Consider the following 20,669-nt stretch of genomic DNA (forward strand, 5'->3'; position numbering starts at 1 on the left):
GTTAGGGGAATATTGTTCCACACTTCCGACCTAACGTTTACAATGCTTAAAAACTCTGAGGGCCATTTTATAGGGAATAGAGGGATCTGCCCCATTGAAGAATGCATTGGACCAGTAGAATTTTAAAGGATACAGTTAAAATGATGAATTATTAGCCAACATGAGGGACTGTCTCGCCTAATGGTTACTACATTGGACTGTGAGTCAGGAAAAGTCCTGCGACATGAACTCAAGACTCCCTTTCTGAACTTTGAGCCAATCACTTGATTTTCCTTTGCTTCCTGGAGCTGGTAGTTTGTTTTAATCTGTCTCTCCTACTCTACAGATTAGACTAAAATCAAGGAAAGGACTAGAGCCAGTTGACAGTTTGTGAAAGTAAAGCATCTGTTGTGCCACTGACCACCAGCTGTGGGGAGAAAGAATAGACGGATTTGAAGAAAAGAGTTTCCCCCACTGGAAGTAGCTTGTCAGTTAAATGTGCCAGAATGAGAGTTTCCCAAGTGGGGTGGTTTGCCTTGTTATATATCCAGCTGAATCACACTGCAGCTACAATAGTAATAGTTGTCTCTCCTTATAACACATCATATAACATCTTGGATTTGAGAAATCAAATTCAGGTCCCCTAAAGTAAATCTTCTATCAGATTCTGCTCCATTGACAAGCAGGATGAATTAACCATGACATGTGGGTGATGCCATCCAGTGGTGCTGAATGGATTCTCAATATTAATGAGTGTGTGCGGTAGTTCCCGCACGTGAGCCTTCTCGTGAGCCCCTCAGTCTATTTTTGTCCAAGCTTTTGCATGGACATGTGATCCCCTTTGAATTTTTGCATTTCTGCGATATCTCAATCATTGCAGTTTACTTTAGTTTGGCCTTACTACCTCGGCAGCCCCTCAGCACCACTTTTTCAATGCTTTATAATAAATAAAGTGAGCTCTAAAGTTCAGCTCTGAGGTCTGGAGAAAAGCCTAAGAAGAGGCCATCCATCAGCAGTTTCAAGACCTGTATTTGTGGGTTGCGGATATCATTCAGGGATTCCCATCAGGTTCGCTACAAATAAATGCTTTAGGCCCGATCACAGTAGCTGTTCCTGCATGTCTGCTAGGGTGCAGCAGTCACGAGCCTGGAAAATGCAGGACCTCAGACAAGTGCTGGCATGAGTGTGAACATCGGAACCATTCATCTTCTGATATGGGATGTCCTCATGCTCCCACTACACCAGGCAGTGCTCTTCTGTTAAGGCCCCGCACCCCATGGTGCTGGATTCACCTTGAGCCTAGGGGTTATGCAAGGCACCCAAGCAGGGCCCCATTACCTGGCCATGCCCCCTTGGAGCCAAAAAAGGTACAGACAGTGCATGGCCAGGGCCCTGCAGCAACAGGTCTGACCTCAGTGCCAAGGGATCAGAGACCTGCCCCTAAAGTTTCTTCTCTTATGGCTCCGAAGACTCCCATGGCGCTGACCCAGCTGTTTTTCCCAGACCATAGGCTGTCCAGAGCACCTTCGGTGGCTTTGGTGTGCAGCACTCAGTCCTAGGCGCTGTTGACGTGAAAACCCGACACATTGGCACAGGTCCCTGCTTTGTCGTTGGGAGCACCCCATGGCACTGGTGAAAAAGGCAAGGATTCAGAACTCTTTGGTATGGAAAGCCAGGACCCCGGAGCAGAGGCCATTCAACTGGCACAGAAATCTCTCTTTCTCTGGAGCTGTGTTCTTCTGCACTTCTACCTCAAACAAGAGGGGCACATATGGGTCTCTGAGCCAGCTCACTGAGTTGGTGAAGACTGTCTTTGTCTCCTTGATTCCTGAAGATAGGAGGGGAGTCTTGGAGCTGCTCCTTGCTAAGATGGGGGCTGGTGTTCCCACAGAGCAGTGCACCACAGAATTCTGTGCCAGCGCACGGTCCACTTTACTATTTTCTGGCTTAGGAGTTAGCCCCCAGCAGTTCCCTCCCAGTTAGCTCCAATTAAGAACTTCCCTGTCTTCCCCCTGCCTAACCTTCCTTCCCATTCCCCTCTACACCCCAACCCCTAAATCTAGCCTAACTAACCGTTTTTTGGTTTTGTAATTTACCTGCTCTGATGAGCAGAAGTAAGTTACGTCCGCTGGCCGGGTGACGGCGCGCGCTTCCCTGGGACAATGGCTATTGGCTGCTGTCCTGGCCAGCCTGCGGCCCGCTCCTATTTCAGGGCTCGGCACTTGTGCGCGTATCGGCACTTAACAGGCGTGGCCGGGCCGTTTACGTGTCTAAAATGTTTACAGTTCTTACAGCTGCACGTAAAACATGACTTTTTTTTTTTTAAGAGTATGAAAAGAACATTGGGTCAGGTCAGATGACTAGATAATTCTATTCTTTTCTCCTTATTGTTAGGGCTGACTGGCATGGCAGGGGATATTGCAGCCACTAAAATAGTTGAACTGTCCAAAAGGAACCGTGAACTGACTGCAGAATCAGAAAGTGAAAAAACCAAAGTCAAACAGCTGAATAACAGAGTCAAGGAGCTGGAAAGAGAGGTATGGCCTAGTGGATAGAAATCAGGCTTTAAACCAGCGAAACCAGGGTTCAAATACTGTTTCTCCCACTGACATGTCTGTGACTTTGGGCAAGTCACTATGCCTCTCTTTGTCTCAGGTACCTCCGAGGATTGTCAGCTCTTTGAAGATGAGAATTATTCTACTTGAGTTCTAAAAATGCCATAAGCCACCTTGAGCATCACTTAGAAAGTCAGCCTAAAAATCCAAAATTTCCCATTTTTTCCTCCTTCTCTTTTTCACTACAAAGGATCTTGAACCTGCTCCAAGGTGTCTGTATTAGTAAAGACTTTGCCTGCACCTAAAACACAGCAGCTTTGGAGTCTCTTGTTTTTTTTTTTTTTTTCTCATCCTTAACATCAGTAATAATGATTATTTCTATAGCCCCCTCCACCATGCACTGCATTGGGATGAGATAGTTCTCGGAGAGCCTACGGTGCAAGTTTGAGCCCAGCGAGTTTAAGGCTTATTCAGGGTTATGATCTGATGCCACTGCAGTAACGAAGCCAGCCTCGTGGGGCAGTTGCACTGCTGCTCTCTGCCATGTGGAGAATTCACAGACCGAGCTGTGGCCGCTGCAAAGGCAGCATTCACGTCCTCTGAGAGGGAGGAGGGGAAGTCCTGGTCATTGCTAAGGGCGACAGCTGGTGGCTGGATTTAGAGCCCGTGATGATGCAGGGTTCTGGAGGTTGCCCTGGTGCCTGGCTCCTGGCTTCAGGACTGTTGCTGCAAAGAGCAGACTAGGAGCAATGGGTGGGAAGGTTTATTAAAATCCTCAGTTGTTTTGATGGAAGGCTCATGGTGCCAGAGTCTCAAGATCTGGTTTCAACTACGGTAGAGGGAGAAAAGAGAAACAAAAAAACAAAAAACAGAGAGTGATTTTTTTGAACACAGATGCTGTTTCCAGCATCACCAGCTCCTGTTGTAACAGGTAATGGATTCCATTTTCAGTAATATTCTCTAAAGATCTGTGGTGGTTCTCCTTGGTAAATATCATTTTTTCAAATCTAGGACTAAAGATATCAACACACACTTTGGGGTCGATTTTAAAAGGAGCGCACATGGACGTGCCGATTTTATAACATGCGCGCACATGTGCAGGCACCGGGGGGGGGGGGGGGGGTGGATTTTTACGCAACGATGGGAGTAGGGCTTCCTCAGTTCCCTACACCGCCTACCTCACCTTCCTACCCTTTCCCTTCTCCTCCCTGACCCCTTCCTTGCTACTTACTTTTTTTGTCTGATTGCTTACTGCTCCTGGGGAGCAGAAGTAATCTCCGCGTGCTGGCAGCTGCCGGTGCGCGCTTCCCGGGACAGTGTCGCATGGTGCTGTCCCGGCCCAAACCATGCCTCATGGCTCGCCCCTTTGGAGAAGCCCCGGCACTTTGACGCGTAACGGGGGTTTACGGGCGTGGCCGGGCCCTTCCAAAAATGCGTGCGGTGCGCGCAAGGCCCGGCCACGCATGGAAGCCCCCTGTCTTTTCATGCGTGGCTCTTTTAAAATCGGACGCTGTTAGAGTTTTACGAAGATGCATTGTAAAAAAATGTTTGAAAAGTATTTGATGGCGTCTTCTGACTTAGTGAGCAAATTTATTCAAATTGTTTCTCTCAAATGTGGGACTTTCTAATTAGGTACACAAAAAATGAAGGATGGTATTGAACTTTCCCTCATATGCCTTTGAATAAATTTACCCCCAAATGAGAGAAAATAAAAAATATACAACAATAATTTACAAACTTTTTTTTACAAATCAATTTTAATCCATCATAAAATGTAAACATATGTAGTCACATAATTTATATATATATATATAAATGTAATCCTATTATTACTACACTGGAAGTGCCAACCCCAATATCCCTAGGTTATAAAAACCACACAATTGACCCACATGCACACATACTCGCTCATTCCATACCGGTCCCAAATAAAAAAAAAAAAAAGAAAAGTACAAAAGAGTACAGAAGAATACAAATGAGGAGGAAAACCAGCAACAGTTCTCAAAAAATCCCAATTACAATGTTCTCATCCACTTCTTCAAAATCTTCAATAAATGATGAGAGTGGATGGTACTGATTCATTAATGACACGTCTATTTCTCTACTTCTTCCTTCCTCCTTCTCATACTGTACAATCTGTCTTCTCTAACGTTCCCAACAAAGTATTCTTCGTTTCACCTTCAAACGTAGGGCTCCTCCAGGGGAAACTTAAAACATACCTGAACTTCTTCGAAGTTGTAACTAACCCAGCTTGAACGTTCCATATACTGCCGGTTATAAGTCCATACCGCTAAAAACACCTCTCCACTATCCAGCAATGCATGTCACAAACTTACAAGTCACAAAGACGCCGATTCAGCCAGAATATACCACGTTGGTATCACGTCAGACCGTTGACATGTTTTGGGGATTTTTTTGAGAAGCGTTGTTGGTTTTCCTACTCTTTTGTACTTTTCATTATTATTTTTTTTTTTTTGTATTTGGGACCGGTATGGTTATGAGTAAGGATGCATGTGGGTCAATTGTGAAAATTATTGTATATTTTTTATTTTCTCTCATTTTTGGGGACTTTCCAATTATTCTGAAATGCTAATAAAACATATTTTCTGATCAGAAATGAAGAACTGCCTAGTTCTTTCTGTTTTACCTATGATTGCTTTCGTATTTTTAATTACTGAAAATATGCGGTTAGCATTGCAATGCTTTCTGAATTGTTTTCTCATTGATGTATAATTGTACTGTTGTCATTAAGCTTCAGGCAATACATTTTCAGCCTCTTGGCGGTAAAATCTCAGGAATGAAACCCAGTCCCCGAATGACAGAAGGAACTCAGGTATGAAATTATCCGGTTTTTTTTCCCCCCCCGCTCTTTCTTCACCCCTTCCCAAACAGCAGGCCCAGGTGACATCGATGGCCAGAGGGAAGTCTTTCTCGACTCTAATCCTCAGCACCACCCTTACGCCAGCGAGGATCATCTCGGCAGCAGCAGCAAGCTCCCTTCCTATCTGGGCTGGACTGTGTCCTGTTTGCCGTGTTCCCTAGCTCTGCCGGCCCCGTCAGACTGACACCTCCTTTGAGGTGCCACCCTCTGTGTCGCTTGTTGGTTGGCCAGGGCTGCCGCCACGGCCCCGGTTTCCATTTGCACTCCCTTCCGGGAGGCTCGGCGCACCATCTGCATTGCATGTCCAGGCCTGATGGACGGGCGATCTGAACACGGACCTCCTGCGCTGCCGCACGCAGCTGTACGGCCTGCAAGCCCTGTGAGACAGGAGAGAGTGGGAGCTGAAAATATCCCTTTAAATATGTAAAGAAAGCGCAAGGAGGACACAGTTGGGCCAACCCTGTGCTTCAGGCCGTAGAAGTGAGTGCCGCAGTGCAGAGGGCTCCCCTCCCCCCTCTGAGATTTCCTTGGAGGATCCTTTCCTAGGTGGGTCCTGCAGGTACATAAGTACCCACAGGGGGAAATAAACATTGGGAGTTAAAAAAAAAACAACAAAACTCCCATATGTGCTTTCTAGGGATGGCCTTGGCCTTTTCCCCAATGTTGCCCCCTTTTCCCCCTCACTGGGGGGGAGGGGAAGGAGGGCTGAGAGCAGGCAATTTTGAATGGGATTTTTTTCCACAGGTAACATTCATTTACCTGTTGAAATCACTTTTGAAAAGTGCCATCTAGGGTTCCAACTTCCCTGAAACATTTAGCACCTTCTCCCCCCGGCTCTCCTACCTTTCGTATTTCTGCTGTGCCTGCTCATTTAACTCTCCCCAAGTGTCTGCCCAGCTCCATAGACACAGAGAACCTTGATCAAAGAAAGCTGCAGCAAAGACCTTTTTAAAAATCATGAAAATGTGTGAATACTCTGGAAATTCAAAGGCCTAAAAACTGTAGCGTCTCCTCTTTTTTTGGGGGATGGGGGGGATGGAGATGGGGAAGTGCAGTTTTCCACTGGACCTACCTATGACTTTTGAGGGCAATTTTCAAAAACTTTTCGCCTGGGCAAATAGACTATCTGAAAATTGCCCAGCATTGACAATCTGTGTGCTTTTAGCCAGATAAAAACTAGTTCCCTGTACGTACCAGGATCAGTCCAGGACACCTGGGTTGTGACTCCGCACCAGTAGATGGAGACAGACTAAAACTTGTGGGCGGAGCCATATATGCCCCTGTGCCAGTCACAGCCCCTCAGTCTTACTCTGTCTCCAGTAGATGGTGCAGGTCCGGTCACAGCTCCTCCCTGCCCTGATTCTGGTACTCCGTCAGGGTTGGTTTTCTTTTGGTTTAGGCCAGTTTAGGCTTTAGTGTCTTTTAATTGGAATTTTTGCCAAATTGTCGCTGACGTCCGTCTGCCCTACCTCCCGGGGGGGTTGAGAGGTCCTGAGGGGACTATCCCCCCCCGGTTGAGGCCGCTGCTAGGGTCGAGGACCCGGCTTTTTCTAAGTAGCAGCGTCAGGGGTGACACCGGGGAGCCCGGTTCACTCACCCCTGCTGGACTAGGGCTCCAGGACCGCGGACAGCGACAGGCGTTTTGTTGTTTAAAAAAAAAAAAAAAAAAAGTTTGTCTTTTGTTTTGTGCCTGCTCTCTGTTCCTTGCGTCGCCGCTCTAGGGGGGGCGCCGCTGACAGGGGGGAGGCCGTTTCGCGCGACTTTTATTATTTTTGATTTCCTTTGACGGCCGTCTTCGCGCCTTTTTCGCCGGCCTGCATCGCGGCTCCGCTTGCTGGGCCTGCGGCTCGGCGCACGCGCGCGTCTCTCGCGCGACGGCCTATGCGCTTCCGGTATCCCGGGCGATGAAGGTTCGTCCGGGGCGTCTCGGGGGGCTCGAGTACGGCCCGCGCGACCGCCGCCGAGCGGGGGGGGGCGCGATGGAAAGGCCCCAGGATTGTTTCCCGCTCAGCGCGGGAGTGGCGGCCATTTTAGCCACGGGCCGCGAAATGGCGTGGGAAGCGGCAGGGCCTGCGGCCTTGCCTCCCGCGCTGTCTCCTCAGCGGGGCCCGGCGGGGGGGAGTCCCTCGGGGGACCCGGGGTCCCCGGGGAGCCCAGCTGAGGCTGATTCTGTTTCCAGCTCGTTTTCTGAGGACTTTGCGTTTTTGCTGCGCAAAGTCCTGAAGTGTAAGAAAAGTAAGAGCAAGCGCGGCCGGAGGGAGTCCCGCAGGGCTCCACCGCCGAAGAAGTCCAACAGACCCTCGGGGATTACGGATGTGCCCCCGAGTGCTTCCAGGGGGAAACGGCCTCCGCGTGGCGTCCCACAGGAGGCGGACCCGGATTCCTCCACGGGGGTGGACACTGATTCCCCTGAAGAGCCCCTAAAGGGGCCGATGAGGTGGCAGGGGACGGATCCGCTCCATCCGGAGAAGGAAAGGCATCACAAGCAGCGGAGGGAGACGATCCCAAGGTGGTCCGGCTTTTCCGCAGGGAGGAACTGCCTCCCCTAATTCCGGCCATCCCCCAGGAACTGGGAATTGAAGCACCTCCGGTAGCGGTTCAGCAGGAGGCGCACATGGATCCGGTCCGGTTAGGCCTCACGGGCCCTGTAGTGGCTTTTTCCGTTTCATTTTTCTTCTACGGACATCCTATTCCGGGAATGGGACACCCCGGAATTGGGGCCGAAGGTCAGCAAAGCCATGGACAAGCTTTACCCGCTCCCGGAGGATGCGCTGGACCTTCTTAAGCTCCCCAAGGTGGATTCGGCGGTGTCTGCAGTAACAAAGAGATCCACTATTCCTGTCACGGGTGCGACAGCCCTCAGAGATCTTCAGGACAGGAAGCTGGAAGTGCAGCTTACGAAGATTTTCGAGGTTTCCGCGCTGGGTATTCGAGCGGCCATATGTACGAATTTCACTATGAGAGCTAGCTTGCGCTGGGCCCAAGTTCTCCAGGCCAATGCGGATCTTACTGCTGGCGAGGCAGCGCAGGCGGATAGGTTGGAAGCAGCAATAGCATATGGCGCAGATGCGCTCCACGATCTGCTACGTACCTCGGCGAGATCCATGGTGGCTGCGGTTTCGGCGCGCAGACTCCTGTGGCTACGCAACTGGGCAGCAGACGGCTCCTCCAAGGCTCCCCTCGGGGCGCTACCGTTCAAAGGCAAGTTGCTGTTTGGCAAAGAGTTGGATGACTTGATGGTTTCCCTGGGGGAAAACAGGGTTTTTTAGGCTGCCCGAGGATAGATCCAGGGCGCGGTCTTCTTTTCGGCTAGGTCCCGCTTTCGGGGTCCCAGGAAGTCGCGCCCTCAAAGGTCGTCCGGGCATGCATATAGGTCTGCTTCCTCCCGTACTTCGCAGTGGCAGCAACGGTCCTTTCGGGGAAAGCGTTTCGGGAGGCAAGGAGGTCCCCTTGCGATTACGGGGCCCATGTCGTCACAATGAAGAGTGGTCGGCCCATCTCCCGCCGCAGCCCCTGCACTCCGTTCCCAACGTCGGGGCGCGGTTGATGTCCTTTTCGGGAGATGGGCCGATGTGACGTCGGACCAGTGGGTCCTCAGCGTGGTAAGACACGGCTACGCGTTAGATTTTGTTCGCACTCCGGCGGACAAGTTTCTTGTCTCACCCTGCAAGGCCCCCGAGAAGAGGTGCTAGGCACCATCCGACGCTTAGAAGCTTGGGAGCCATTTCCCCCGTCCTGGTCAGCCAGCACGGCAGGGGCCGTTACTCCATTTACTTCATCGTCCCAAAGAAAGACGGCTCGTACAGACCAATCCTGGATCTCAAGGGGGTAAACCGATGCCTGCGCGTTCCGCACTTCAAAATGGAGACGATTCGGTCGGTCATCGCCGCGGTAAGGCCCGGCGAGTTCCTGGCCTCCCTGGATCTCACGGAGGCGTATCTTCACATAGGCATTCAGCCGGCGTTCCAAAGCTTCCTCAGGTTCTGCATTCTGGGACGGCATTACCAGTTTCGGGCGCTCCCGTTTCGGCTCGCAAAGGCTCCCCATACATTCACGAAGGTGATGGTGGTGGTGGCAGCGCAGTTGCGCCGGGAAGGTCTCCTGGTCCATCCTTATCTGGACGATTGGCTGATTCGGGCGAAGTCTGAGAATCAGTGTCGGTTGGCAGTGGACAGGGTTCTCCATCTCCTGCAGTCCCTAGGATGGGTGGTCAACTTCAGCAAAAGTCATCTGGCACCCACGCAGACCTTGGAATATCTAGGAGCGATGTTCGACACGAAGCAAGGCAAGGTGTTCCTGTCACACGACCGGGTATGCAAACTGCAGTCTCAGGTACGGCGTTTACTGTCGACCGCTGGTACGGTCCTTGGATCTATGGCTCCCACGCTGGCGCTGGTCCCCTGGGCGTTTGCTCACCTGCGACCATTACAGGCTTCGTTGCTGGCCCGCTGGAAGCCGGTCTCGGAGGACTTCTGCCTACCGCTTCCTCTAGCGGGACACGCGAGGTCCAGCCTGCTGTGGTGGCTGGATTCCAGTCATCTGTCTTCGGGAGTCTCCCTTCTGGTACCCGGCTGGACAGTGGTCACCATGGACGCCAGCCTCTCCGGCTGGGGGGTGGTCTGCCTAGGGAGTTCGGTCCAGGGCAAATGGTCAGTGTCGCAAGCCCAATGGTCTATCAATCGCCTAGAGACCAGAGTGGTCCGTCTGGCTTTACAACGCTTCCTGCCCTTGCTGCGAGGAAAGGCAGTCCGGGTGTTGTCGGACAATGCGACCACCGTGGCTTACATTAACCGCCAGGGCGGGACAAGGAGCCCCCAGGTGGCGGAGGAAGCTCAACGCTTGATGGCCTGGTCGGAGCTGCATCTCAGCAACATAGCAGCATCTCACATTGCGGGAGTCGACAACGTTCAGGCGGCTCATTTGCGACACGTGGGGGGGTGCCCCACATGGACCTGATGGCCACGTGGCACAATGCGAAGGCTCCGCGACTTTACAGCCGACGTCGAGGACGGGGGGCAGAAGGCGTCGATGCGTTGGTGCTTCCCTGACGGACGTGTTGCTCTACGTGTTTCCCCCGTGGCCGATGATCGGCAAGATTCTTCGGCGCATAGAGTTGCACCCGGCCAACGTGATCTTGGTGGCACCGGAGTGGCCGTGCCGGCCGTGGTTCGCAGACCTGGTCCAGCTGGATGTAACGGCGCCCCTTCGGCTCCAAGGAATGGCGGGCCTACTCCGCCAGGGCCCCGTCTGTTTGGAGGATGCGGATCACTTCTGTCTCGCGGCATGATGCGGTGGTGGCTACGGTGCTGCGTTCCAGGAAACAGTCGACTTTTCTGGCTTCTGTCCGTGTCTGGGTGGTCTTTGAGGAATGGTGCGTGCAGCGTGGGGTGGACCCCACTTCGGCTTCAGTTTCCGACACTCTGGCGTTCCTCCAGGCAGGGCTGGCCAAGGGTCTAGCGTGCAGTTCCCTACGGGTTCAGGTAGCGGCGCTTGGTTGTTTGCGAGGTAAGGTCCGGGGTGCGTACCTGGCGTTTCATCCGGATGTTTCTCGTTTCCTTCGGGGGGGCTAAGCTTCTTCGCCCTCCATTACGGCTCCCTTGTCCGGCTTGGAACCTCAATTGGGTTCTCTCCGCTCTCTGTGCGGCACCGTTTGAGCCCTTGAAACGCGTAACGCTTAAGGATCTCACTTTAAAAACGGCGTTCTTGGTGGCAATTGCTTCGGCGCGGCGTGTCTCCGAGCTACAGGCCCTGTCCTGTAGGGAACCTTTCTTGCATATTTCTGATACCGGTGTTTCTCTGCGGACGGTTCCTTCCTTCTTCCGAAAGTTGTGTCGTCTTTTCATGTGAATCAATCGGTGGAGCTGCCCGTTTCGCGGGTGGGGCGTCCTCGGTTCCGGAAGCAAGGGACTTACGGAAGCTAGACGTGCGGAGAGCCCTCCTTCGGTATCTGGAGGTCACTAATCCGTTTCGGATCACGGATCATCCGTTTGTCCTGTTCTCTGGTCCAAAGAATGGGGCCGCAGCGTCTCGCGCTACGATCGGCCGTTGGATCAAAGAGGCCATTGGCGCGGCCTACTTGATGCGTGGAAAGCCACTTCCCGTGGGCCTGAGGGCTCACTCGACTCGTTCTCAAGCAACGTCTTGGGCGGAAGCTTCGCAGGTGTCGCCTCAAGAGATTTGCAGGGCGGCTACCTGGAAATCGTGGCATACCTTTATCAGGCATTACAGGTTGGATGGCAGGGCTACCGATCCCGGGGGTTTTGGAGAGAGGATTCTCCGAGCGGGACTCTCTGCTTCCCACCCTCAGTAAGTTTGCTCTGGTACATCCCAGGTGTCCTGGACTGATCCTGGTACGTACAGGGAAAGGAAAATTAGTTTCTTACCTGATAATTTTCGTTCCTGTAGTACCAAGGATCAGTCCAGGATCCCGCCCGCAGTGCTGCGCTGAAGTAATGGAGAGTCCGCTCATGGTTTTAAATTAATCTGTTCCGCTTGTTCGCTCTCTCGTTTGGGGAGTCTATTTCCAGTAGGGGTGTTCTTCCCCGTTTTATGGTTAAATAGCTAGTTTGGTTCTCTGGTTATGTTCTACTTTGACATTCCGTATGACTGAGGGGCTGTGACTGGCACAGGGGCATATATGGCTCCGCCCACAAGTTTTAGTCTGTCTCCATCTACTGGTGCGGAGTCACAACCCAGGTGTCCTGGACTGATCCTTGGTACTACAGGAACGAAAATTATCAGGTAAGAAACTAATTTTCCTATAGTTCCTGGGGCATTTAGGTTTGCGGAGGGAAACAACGCACACAGATTGTATTTTCAAATCTGTGTGCAATTTTTTCAAGGTCAAAAGCACCTGCAGGAGAAATGGGTGCCAATCTCTGCAGGCACTTTTTTTTCCCTGGGACAATTTTCAAAGGGAAAATATGCTTGGACTTTCCCTTTTGAAAATTGGTGCAAAACCCAGGGGAAAGGACTTTGAAACAGTATGGGAAGCTTTGAAAGTTGCCCCCTTTATGATCAGTTGTGCCTGCTGAAGTCTCCCTATCTTCTGTGTATAAATGTCACTATTAAAAGTGTTCTAGCATATTCTTTAGATTGTGGCTCAAAGTTTCCTGTGGCAGCAAGAGATTGAAAATTCTGCCACACAGTTCTGGAGTTCCTCTATGGCAAATTTACATGTGCACACAGCCAATTCTGGCAAATTTTTAAATTAAATTATTTTGGTTTAAAAAAATGTTGTCGGGTATTCTTAATTTATTTTTAAAATGTCTTTCCTTTTTCAATTTCTCCTGTCTGTCTTTTTCAATTTTGTTGCTTTTAAATTGCCATTCATTTTTCTTTCTCTTTCTCTATGATCTGTTTTTCCCTTCCCAAGTATGATAGTTTTATCTTCCTGCCTCTTCCTGTATTCTCTCCTCCCTTTCGTCCTCTTCCATTCATTCTTTCTCCTGCTTTATCTCTTTCCTATCTTTTATCTCCCTCCCATCTTCATGTCTCTTGTCAGTCCAAAGCCCCAGCAGTCATGTCAGCACTGTTTGGCTCTTTCTTCTTGTACCAGCAGCTCTGTGCTGGCAATACTTCCCAGGTCTCCCAGTTTGTGACAAGACCTGGGAGTTAGAGCCCATGCCGCCCGGCTCACCTAGCGAGCACGGAGCTGCACATGAAGCGCGCAGCAGGTGGGAGAACAAGGAGGGTGAGTGAATGGTTTCCTATGATTCTGCAGCCGTTGCCATTCACCCTAAGTCACAGGAAACTGTGACTTAGGGTGAATGGCAATGGCTGCAGAATCAGAATGGCAGTCTGTAACTGCACATACAGAGGGTAATTTTTAAAGGCATTTTAGTGGGTAAAACAGGGCTTTGCCTATGGAAATGGCTCATTATAAACTTCCCTTCCTGATATGCAGGTAAACTTTTATGTGTGGTTCCCGTAGGCCCGTACGGTAACTTGGATTGAGTGGAGGCGTCCCCAGGGCTGGGTTGGCGAGGGGTTTGCACTTCTGCACATGCGTTCACTTTCAAAACTAGAAACCCAAATTTTCTGGAGACGTTTTTAGGTACATTTTAGCAGGTATAATTGTGTGTGGGTAGTTTTGGTGGGGCAAGTTTCAAAGCAAGCATACAAACGTAAATTCACTGAAATTTAGGGAAGGTTGTGTGCATGTTTGCTGGCTTTCTTATTTCTTTTTGTATTCTACAGTTTCCAAAGCTGTTACGTGTGTTACAAAATTACTCCCAGAGAGACCAATTTTTAGCCTCCCCGCGATGCTTGCAGGCCCACGAGTACTGTATACTCACAGACCTGCAAGCAGACAGTCAAAGGAAAGCTCCCTGTGGAGTTTCCCCTTTAAAAACCTGTGGCGGGCCAGGGCTGTGGGAGTCTTTACTCCGCATACTTAACAGGTTCAAAGTACATGAGGTAAACTGGTGTAAAGCAAGTGTGGGGATTTCATAATGAAATCTCCAGCCACCCAAACCCTAGCCAGGTTTTCAGGATATCTACGATGAATATGTATGAGAGAGATTTGCATGCACTGCCTCCATTGTATGCAAATCTATCTCATGCATATTCATTGAGGATATGCTGAAAATCTGCCTGCTTGTGGCACTCGAGGACTGGGGTTTGCATCATTGTACTAGGGAATGCATCTGTTTCGTTCTGTCAGAAAAAAGCTGGTGACATAAATTTGTAACAGGGTGGCTCGCTACTCTGTCCTCATGGACAGGAAACTATGCATCGTCTGCAGTTTTATTTTTTTTTTTTTTAAATTGAATATTTGCTGATATTTTTCTTTAAAGCCTGAAAACCCAGAGTTGAAAGCTTTGCAAGATAAATTGTCAGCGGCCAGCTTAAAGATGTCTGAATATCGCAATCAGATCCAGGCCACCAAGCAGGACCTGAAGATAGCACAAAAGGTACTGAGTGAAATAACGCTGCGTTACCAGTCCATTCAAGGATAGTTTTCATTTATGTCTGAAGGTATGGAGCTGTTCCTTTCTTCTAAATTAAAAAAAAAAAAAAAAAAAGTCCCAAACATCTCTGTGAATAGTATCCCTGTTCAGTATGAGTTGTTATTCCTCTGTTTCAGAAGGAATGCTGGTGCATTTTTTTTTTTTGCTGTCCAGTAAAATTCCGAATGCTGGCCAAGAATCATAAAGGAATCTCAGTGCTCCCATAGGGGCGGATTTTAAAAGCCCTGCTCGCATAAATCCGCCCGGATTTACGCGAGCAGGGCCTTGCGCGCCGGCGCGCCTATTTTCCATAGGCCTGCCGGCGCGCGCAGAGCCCCGGGACTCGCGTAAGTCCCGGGGTTTTTTGTCAGGGGCGGGGCCGATCGACGCGGCGTTTTGGGGGTGGGACGAGGCGTTTCGGGGGGGGGCCCGGGGGCATGGTTTCGGCCCGGGGCGGTCCGGGGGCGTGGCTGCGCCCTCCGGAACCGCCCCCGGGTTGCGTCTCGGCGCGCCAGCGGCCTGCTGGCGCGCGCGGATTTACTTCTCCCTCCGGGAGGCGTAAATCCGCGGACAAAGGTAGGGGGGGTTTAGATAGGGCCGGGGGGGTGGGTTAGGTAGAGGAAGGGAGGGGAAGGTGAGGGGAGGGCGAAAGAGAGTTCCCTCCGAGGCCGCTCCGATTTCGGAGCGGCCTCGGAGGGAATGGAGGCAGGCTGCGCGGCTCGGCACGCGCCGGCTGCCCAAAATCGGCAGCCTTGCGCGCGCCGATCCTGGATTTTAGCAGATACGCGCGGCTACGCGCGTATCTACTAAAATCCAGCGTACTTTTGTTTGCGACTGGAGTGCGAACAAAAGTACGCGAACGCGCCGTTTTTAAAAATCTACCCCATAATTTCTTCCCTGATTCAAACCGCTGTAGCAGAGGTAAGAAAGGTCCAGTATTTCCCAGAAAGACGTAAATCACCAGCTCTCACCACCAAAGGCCTTTCAGGCCAGCTGCATAGGGAGTGCATTCAAATCCCAGCTCTTCCTCTCTGACTTGGATACCTTACATGTACGTCTCAAGGTGACCTTGTTACAGTCTGACCTGAGACCTCTTATTCCAGTGACGGCAGTTGTCTTCTTGCGATCCGATTCACCCAAATTTGTGGCTTAGAAAAATTTCCAGTGGAAAGCGCTTCCTGACTTGAGTGAATTAAGAATAGATGGAGCCTATATTTTGAAAAAACTTAGTGGAAAGAACTTGCGTATCTCAGAAGAGTCACGGGGACGCCATTTGAGTGGCTTTTTTTCTACAAACTCTTGCTCATGCTAGTTTCATTAAAGTGAGCATGAGCCACATTATCCCTTTTCCTATATGTAGTTTGGTTCTAGTGACATCGTTGGCATCTTCAGTTGGGGAGATGACGTGCTCTGAGCATTCTCTGACCGGGATGTCAGCTGAAGCTAAGGGCAAGAAGATAAAAAAATTTGCTCCTGCTTTAGTCATCATATTTCTTCAGAAGAATTTCTGTGAGTCAGCGTCACAAGAATCAAAGAGGAAAAATAAATTTTTTTTAAAAAAATCGATGTTTTGGAAGGGAAAACTAATTTATATTTATAGTCGGTTAACAAAGTCTGCTATAAAAGAGATAGGGAAGTGTCACATGTATGTAGGTGGAAAATCAATTTTCTCCTCCTCTTTGCACATTTGGGCTTGCTGGGTTTGTTTATTAACAACACTGCACATCAAAGAGGACTGCATCCATCATAAATGCATGGGAGTCAATTTACAGAGGGTTTAGCTACTTAACTGTGGGAATTAGGCTCCTAAACTGGCCCTTTTGAAAATGTATGAGTTCAGAATGCTCTCATTTAGGCTCCCTGTTTCGCTAGGTTCCTATATTTAGGAGCCTAAAAAGTGAATGGATACAAGGGTGGGGTCAGGCAAGGTGGGGCACGGAAGCTAGGCGCTTAGCACTGATTTTCAGCACTAGGCACCTATCTTAGGGGCTGATGCAATAACCGGCAGCCGCGGCGGGGTCGCGGTAGCAAGGAAGGTGGTAAGGTCGTGTAAGCGACCCTAGCGCCTCCTTGCTACGCGACCTCCTAATTTGGGTATTGCACGGCGGCCCCCTTGCGGCCGCCATGCGCACATTAGGAAAGCAGGCGCTGACTTTTCGGTGCCCGCTTTCTGCACTTTATAGTGCATCGGCCCCCTTAGAGGCCAAAATTTTAGAGACTACCTTTTAGGTCCTTAATTATAGGTGAATTTTCAGGATCCTAGTTTTGCCTAAAATTAGGAACCTAATTTAGATTCTCTTTTTTTTTTTTTTTTTAAATATTGGCCTCCTGGCTTCTTTGAACTAATCTGAAGCTTCATTTTCCTTTCTGCCTCATTTAGTGTAGGATGCTAAATGCACAATCCTTTCAATTAATTCTCATGATCTTTAACTGATGGGATGCACTCATAAAAACCAGGTAGAAAGAGGAGAGGATGAGGGGATTGATGTGTAATTGCATGGCTGTTTATTATTTTTTTATTTTGATGTAAACCACTTCGAGCGGTAATTAGCAAAATATGTAAATAGTAAACTAAAAATTTAGAATCAACAAAGGGGTTGATGTAGTAAGGTATGAATGGGTTCGCTAGTGCGATATGTGCAGAATCAGCAAATAGTGCATGTATTGCGTTTGCAAAAAATGCACGCTTTATTTGATGATATTTTTTTGTGCACACTATTTTTCTTTTTCTAACCTGTTTGTAAAACTTAAGCAAGTTGTTAATGAGTTTAGAAATCATGCAGATCAGTTCATTAGTGGTTTAGCATAAGCTAAATATTGCATGAAAAATAGGGCGTAGTTAAGTTTCTTTGCAAACAAGCAAGAGCATTCTTGCTAACTTCTAGATGCAGAAGTCACCGCGGTATCTGGCCATTCTCACTGTGACTTCTGCAGATTGCTATATCGGCCTGCAAGAGACCTAAAAGCAGGGAACTGGACTTTTAAGAAATGACCTTGCATGTAAGAAACTGACGTCACAAGGTCCTGACATAAATACAGTCCTGTATGTGATCTTGCACTTACAATTTGCTGTACAATCCATTTTTTGAAGTTATAATAATTTTATTTACCATGGGGTGTTTGGCCCTTTAAGAGGTTTTAAAAAAAAGTTAATAAGGCAAGCCATTCCATGAGAGGCCTCAGCAAGGTGGAGGAGCGGCCATACTGGCTGCAGTGCAGGCTGCTTAGCACAAGGATTCCTGATCACGGAGAGGGAACTGTGTGTGGAGCAGGTTTATTATTTAAGTTTGCTGTGTGGTGCTCTGCCCAACCTTTACCCTGGAGGAGACCGTGGGAGGAGGGCCCCCTCCCGGATCACAGAATCGAGGAGAGCGGATGTGGCTAAGCTGTAGCTGGGCTCTGAGCATGCTCTGCCAGGGAGGCCAGCAGAGCAGGAATGGTGGCCATTTTGTGTTTCCTATGATTCAGATAACTGACAGATTGACCTGCTCCATGCCTCAGATGTTCTCCACTGCTAGGGGAGGCATTGCTCAGCAGGGAGAGGCTTCATAAAAAATGGTCCAAGATAATGGATCAGTGGGTATTATCTGTCATTTCGGAGGGCTATGGCTTAGCATTTTTTCATATGGAGCGTGAAGCTTTTATGGTCTCTTTGAGTGCCTCAAAGGTACCAAAGGGCCACAGTTTAGTCCACGTTAGACTGGCTTCTTCTGTTAAGGATGGTGAATCTAGTCCTGGAAGACTCCAGGCAGATATGCCACATACCTTGTGGTACCAAAACAAAAAAAGGCATGTATCGACCTGTTCTGGACTGCAGAAAGGTAAATGCATCCTTACGGGGTACCTCATTTTTGGATGCAAACTTGTCGGCTGTGGTCCAGAAAGTAGAATTTGTGTGGTCTTTAGATCTTACAGAAGTCTATCTTCACATCCCAATCTGGAGAGAACATCAAAGTTCTTGGTATTCCTAGATTTTATAGAGGCTTATTTGCATGTTTCCATTTAGGAAGCACACCAAAGTTTCCTCAGATTGATGGTGCTGGGGGAACCATTTTCAGTTCAAGCTCTTCCCTTTAGTCTCCCTATGGTATCTTGCATGTTTACCAAGGTGATGGTGGTCATGGTGTCAGCCCTGTGCAGGGAGGACATTCTGGTACATCCTGGACAACTGTCTTGTTTGGACAAAATCTTGGAAGGTTTGACAACGATCAGTATAGTGGGGATTACAGGTGTTACAATCCCTGGGGGGTGTGGTAAATATAGCAAAGAATCGCCTGGTTTCCTTCACAATTCTTGGAATACTAGATGTGCGGTTCGAGGCCAAGGTGAGAAAAGTATTTCTCACTTTGCAGAGGATGGTCAAGTTACAGGACCAGATTTGGCAGTTCCTACACCTCAGGAGTCCCAGATCTTAGGACTACTTGCAGGTTCTTGGCTCCAAGGTGTCTACACTAGGTCTGGTACCCTGGGTGTTTGTGCATATTCACCTGCTTCAGAGGGTGCTACTGTCATGCTGGAACCCTCAGTTGGGAGGATTTCGGGCTCAGTTTGCCCTTTCCTGGAGAGGTCAGATTGAGTCTGTCCTGGTGGCTCTCATGGGACATTTTTAAGAGGATGTGGGCCTGGAGATCCCATATTGGGTGTTAGTAGGACAGATGACAGTTTGTTAGGGTCAAAACAGCTCAGGGATAGTGGTCGTCGACAGAGGAAAGGCACCTCCTGATTCTGTTGGTGTCTCTTGAGGCTGGAGAGTGGAAGTTTTCAAGCGAGGCAATGTCCCGCATCCATGTGAGGTGGGGAGTGCCTCAGGTAGACTTAGAAAAAGTTGACAACATTTCAAATGAATTTCATCATTTGCCCTATCCCAGTTGGTCGGAATTTAGCCAAGTTACAAAAAATACTATACTTTCAGTAATACAAAACCAAAACATTTCCAATTCACCGCAAAATCCTTGCTCAGGTCCATTTTTCAAAGTACTAGGAGCTCATGCTGGCTCTTTTCTCTGTGCCCTTGTCAGTCAGTCACTAGACTCTGGGATCTTTCCAGATAGTTTAAAATATATGTCCATCTGTCCTATAATAAAGAATAAAACTAAAGATCATAATGATGTGAGTAACTTTAGGCCAGTAGCTTCCTTAACTTCTTTAGCTAAACTCATTGAGTCAATTGTACTTCATCAACTAACAGATTTCTTAACAGACTGCGATATATTACATGCTAGTCAACACGGCTTCCGCAAGGGACATTCCACGGAGACTTTTTTACTTGCCTTATTTGATTCCTTAATTCGAGGATTTGACAATTATACTGATTATATTATTGTCTTCTTGGATATTTTAGCAGCATTCGACACTTTAGATCATAAGATTCTAGTATCTGGATTACAAGCAATAGGTATAACTGACAAGGTACTCAACTGGTTCTCTTCTTTCCTATCTAATTGAAAACAACAGATTAACGTAGGGACTAATTCGTCCGAACATTACATCATTTCATCGGGTGTCCCCCAAGGTTCCTCTTTATCCCCACTGCTGTTTAATATTTACTTACTCCCGCTGTGTAACATCTTATCATCACTAAATGTCTAGTTTAAAATGTATGCGGACGACATCTAATTCTTTGTACCATTTAATAATTCCTGGTCCTCTATGTTAGCAACAATTACTCTATATTTTAACACCATTAATACATAATGCACAATCTGTTAAAATTGAATACCTCGAAAATGGAACTGGTTTATCTCGCCTCTATTTCTGATTCTAATATTGGTCCCCCATCTCATTTGCTCCTAAATGGAGTCTCTGTGCCTATAACTATATGCCACCAATCTAGGCGTTATTATCAATTCAGATTTATCCATGTCACAACATATATCAGCTATTACAAAAAAATCATTCTTTAAAATTCATGTACTAAAAAGATTTCGTCCGTTGCTCTTTCCTCAAGATTTCCGAACGGTTCTTCAAGCCTTAATCTTCTCTGGATTGGATTATTGTAATTCTCTTCTTCTACATCTATCAGATTCCAATTTGCATCCACTTCAATTAATTCACAACTCAGCTGCACGTATTTTAATAGGCACATCTATTCAAAATCACATATCACCAGTACTTCAATCTCTTCATTGGCTTCCCATCAGATCAAGAATACACTATAAAATTCTAACTATGATCCATGCGTTAATATATAATCCTTCTACTACTTGGCTATGTTCTACCCTTCGTATCTATCAATCTGCTAGGCATCTAAGGTCACTATCAAGAAATCTGCTAGAAATCCCTTCACCAAAATCTGTCAGACTA

General features: G+C 48.5%; 1 protein-coding gene across 6 annotated transcripts in view; it reads left to right on the forward strand.

Moving 5' to 3' along the window:
- CCDC13 (coiled-coil domain containing 13) overlaps window positions 1-20,669 on the forward strand; it is a 110,650-nt gene that overhangs the window by 9,591 nt on the left and 80,390 nt on the right. For 5 of the 6 annotated variants that reach the window (XR_003854449.1, XR_003854450.1, XR_003854451.1 and 2 more), the window contains exons 4-6: window positions 2,374-2,516; window positions 5,287-5,367; window positions 14,214-14,330. Coding sequence is in view for 3 of the 6 variants with exons in the window: in XM_029588327.1 (XP_029444187.1) it covers window positions 2,374-2,516; window positions 5,287-5,367; window positions 14,214-14,330 (341 nt within the window). In the remaining 3 variants the exon portion in view is untranslated. The remainder of the gene's footprint in view (window positions 1-2,373; window positions 2,517-5,286; window positions 5,368-14,213; window positions 14,331-20,669) is intronic. The other variant, XM_029588325.1, reaches the window with a different exon arrangement.

This window comes from Rhinatrema bivittatum, chromosome 2 (assembly GCF_901001135.1).
Source record: "Rhinatrema bivittatum chromosome 2, aRhiBiv1.1, whole genome shotgun sequence".
In the NCBI taxonomy this organism is placed as follows: Eukaryota; Metazoa; Chordata; class Amphibia; order Gymnophiona; family Rhinatrematidae; genus Rhinatrema; species Rhinatrema bivittatum.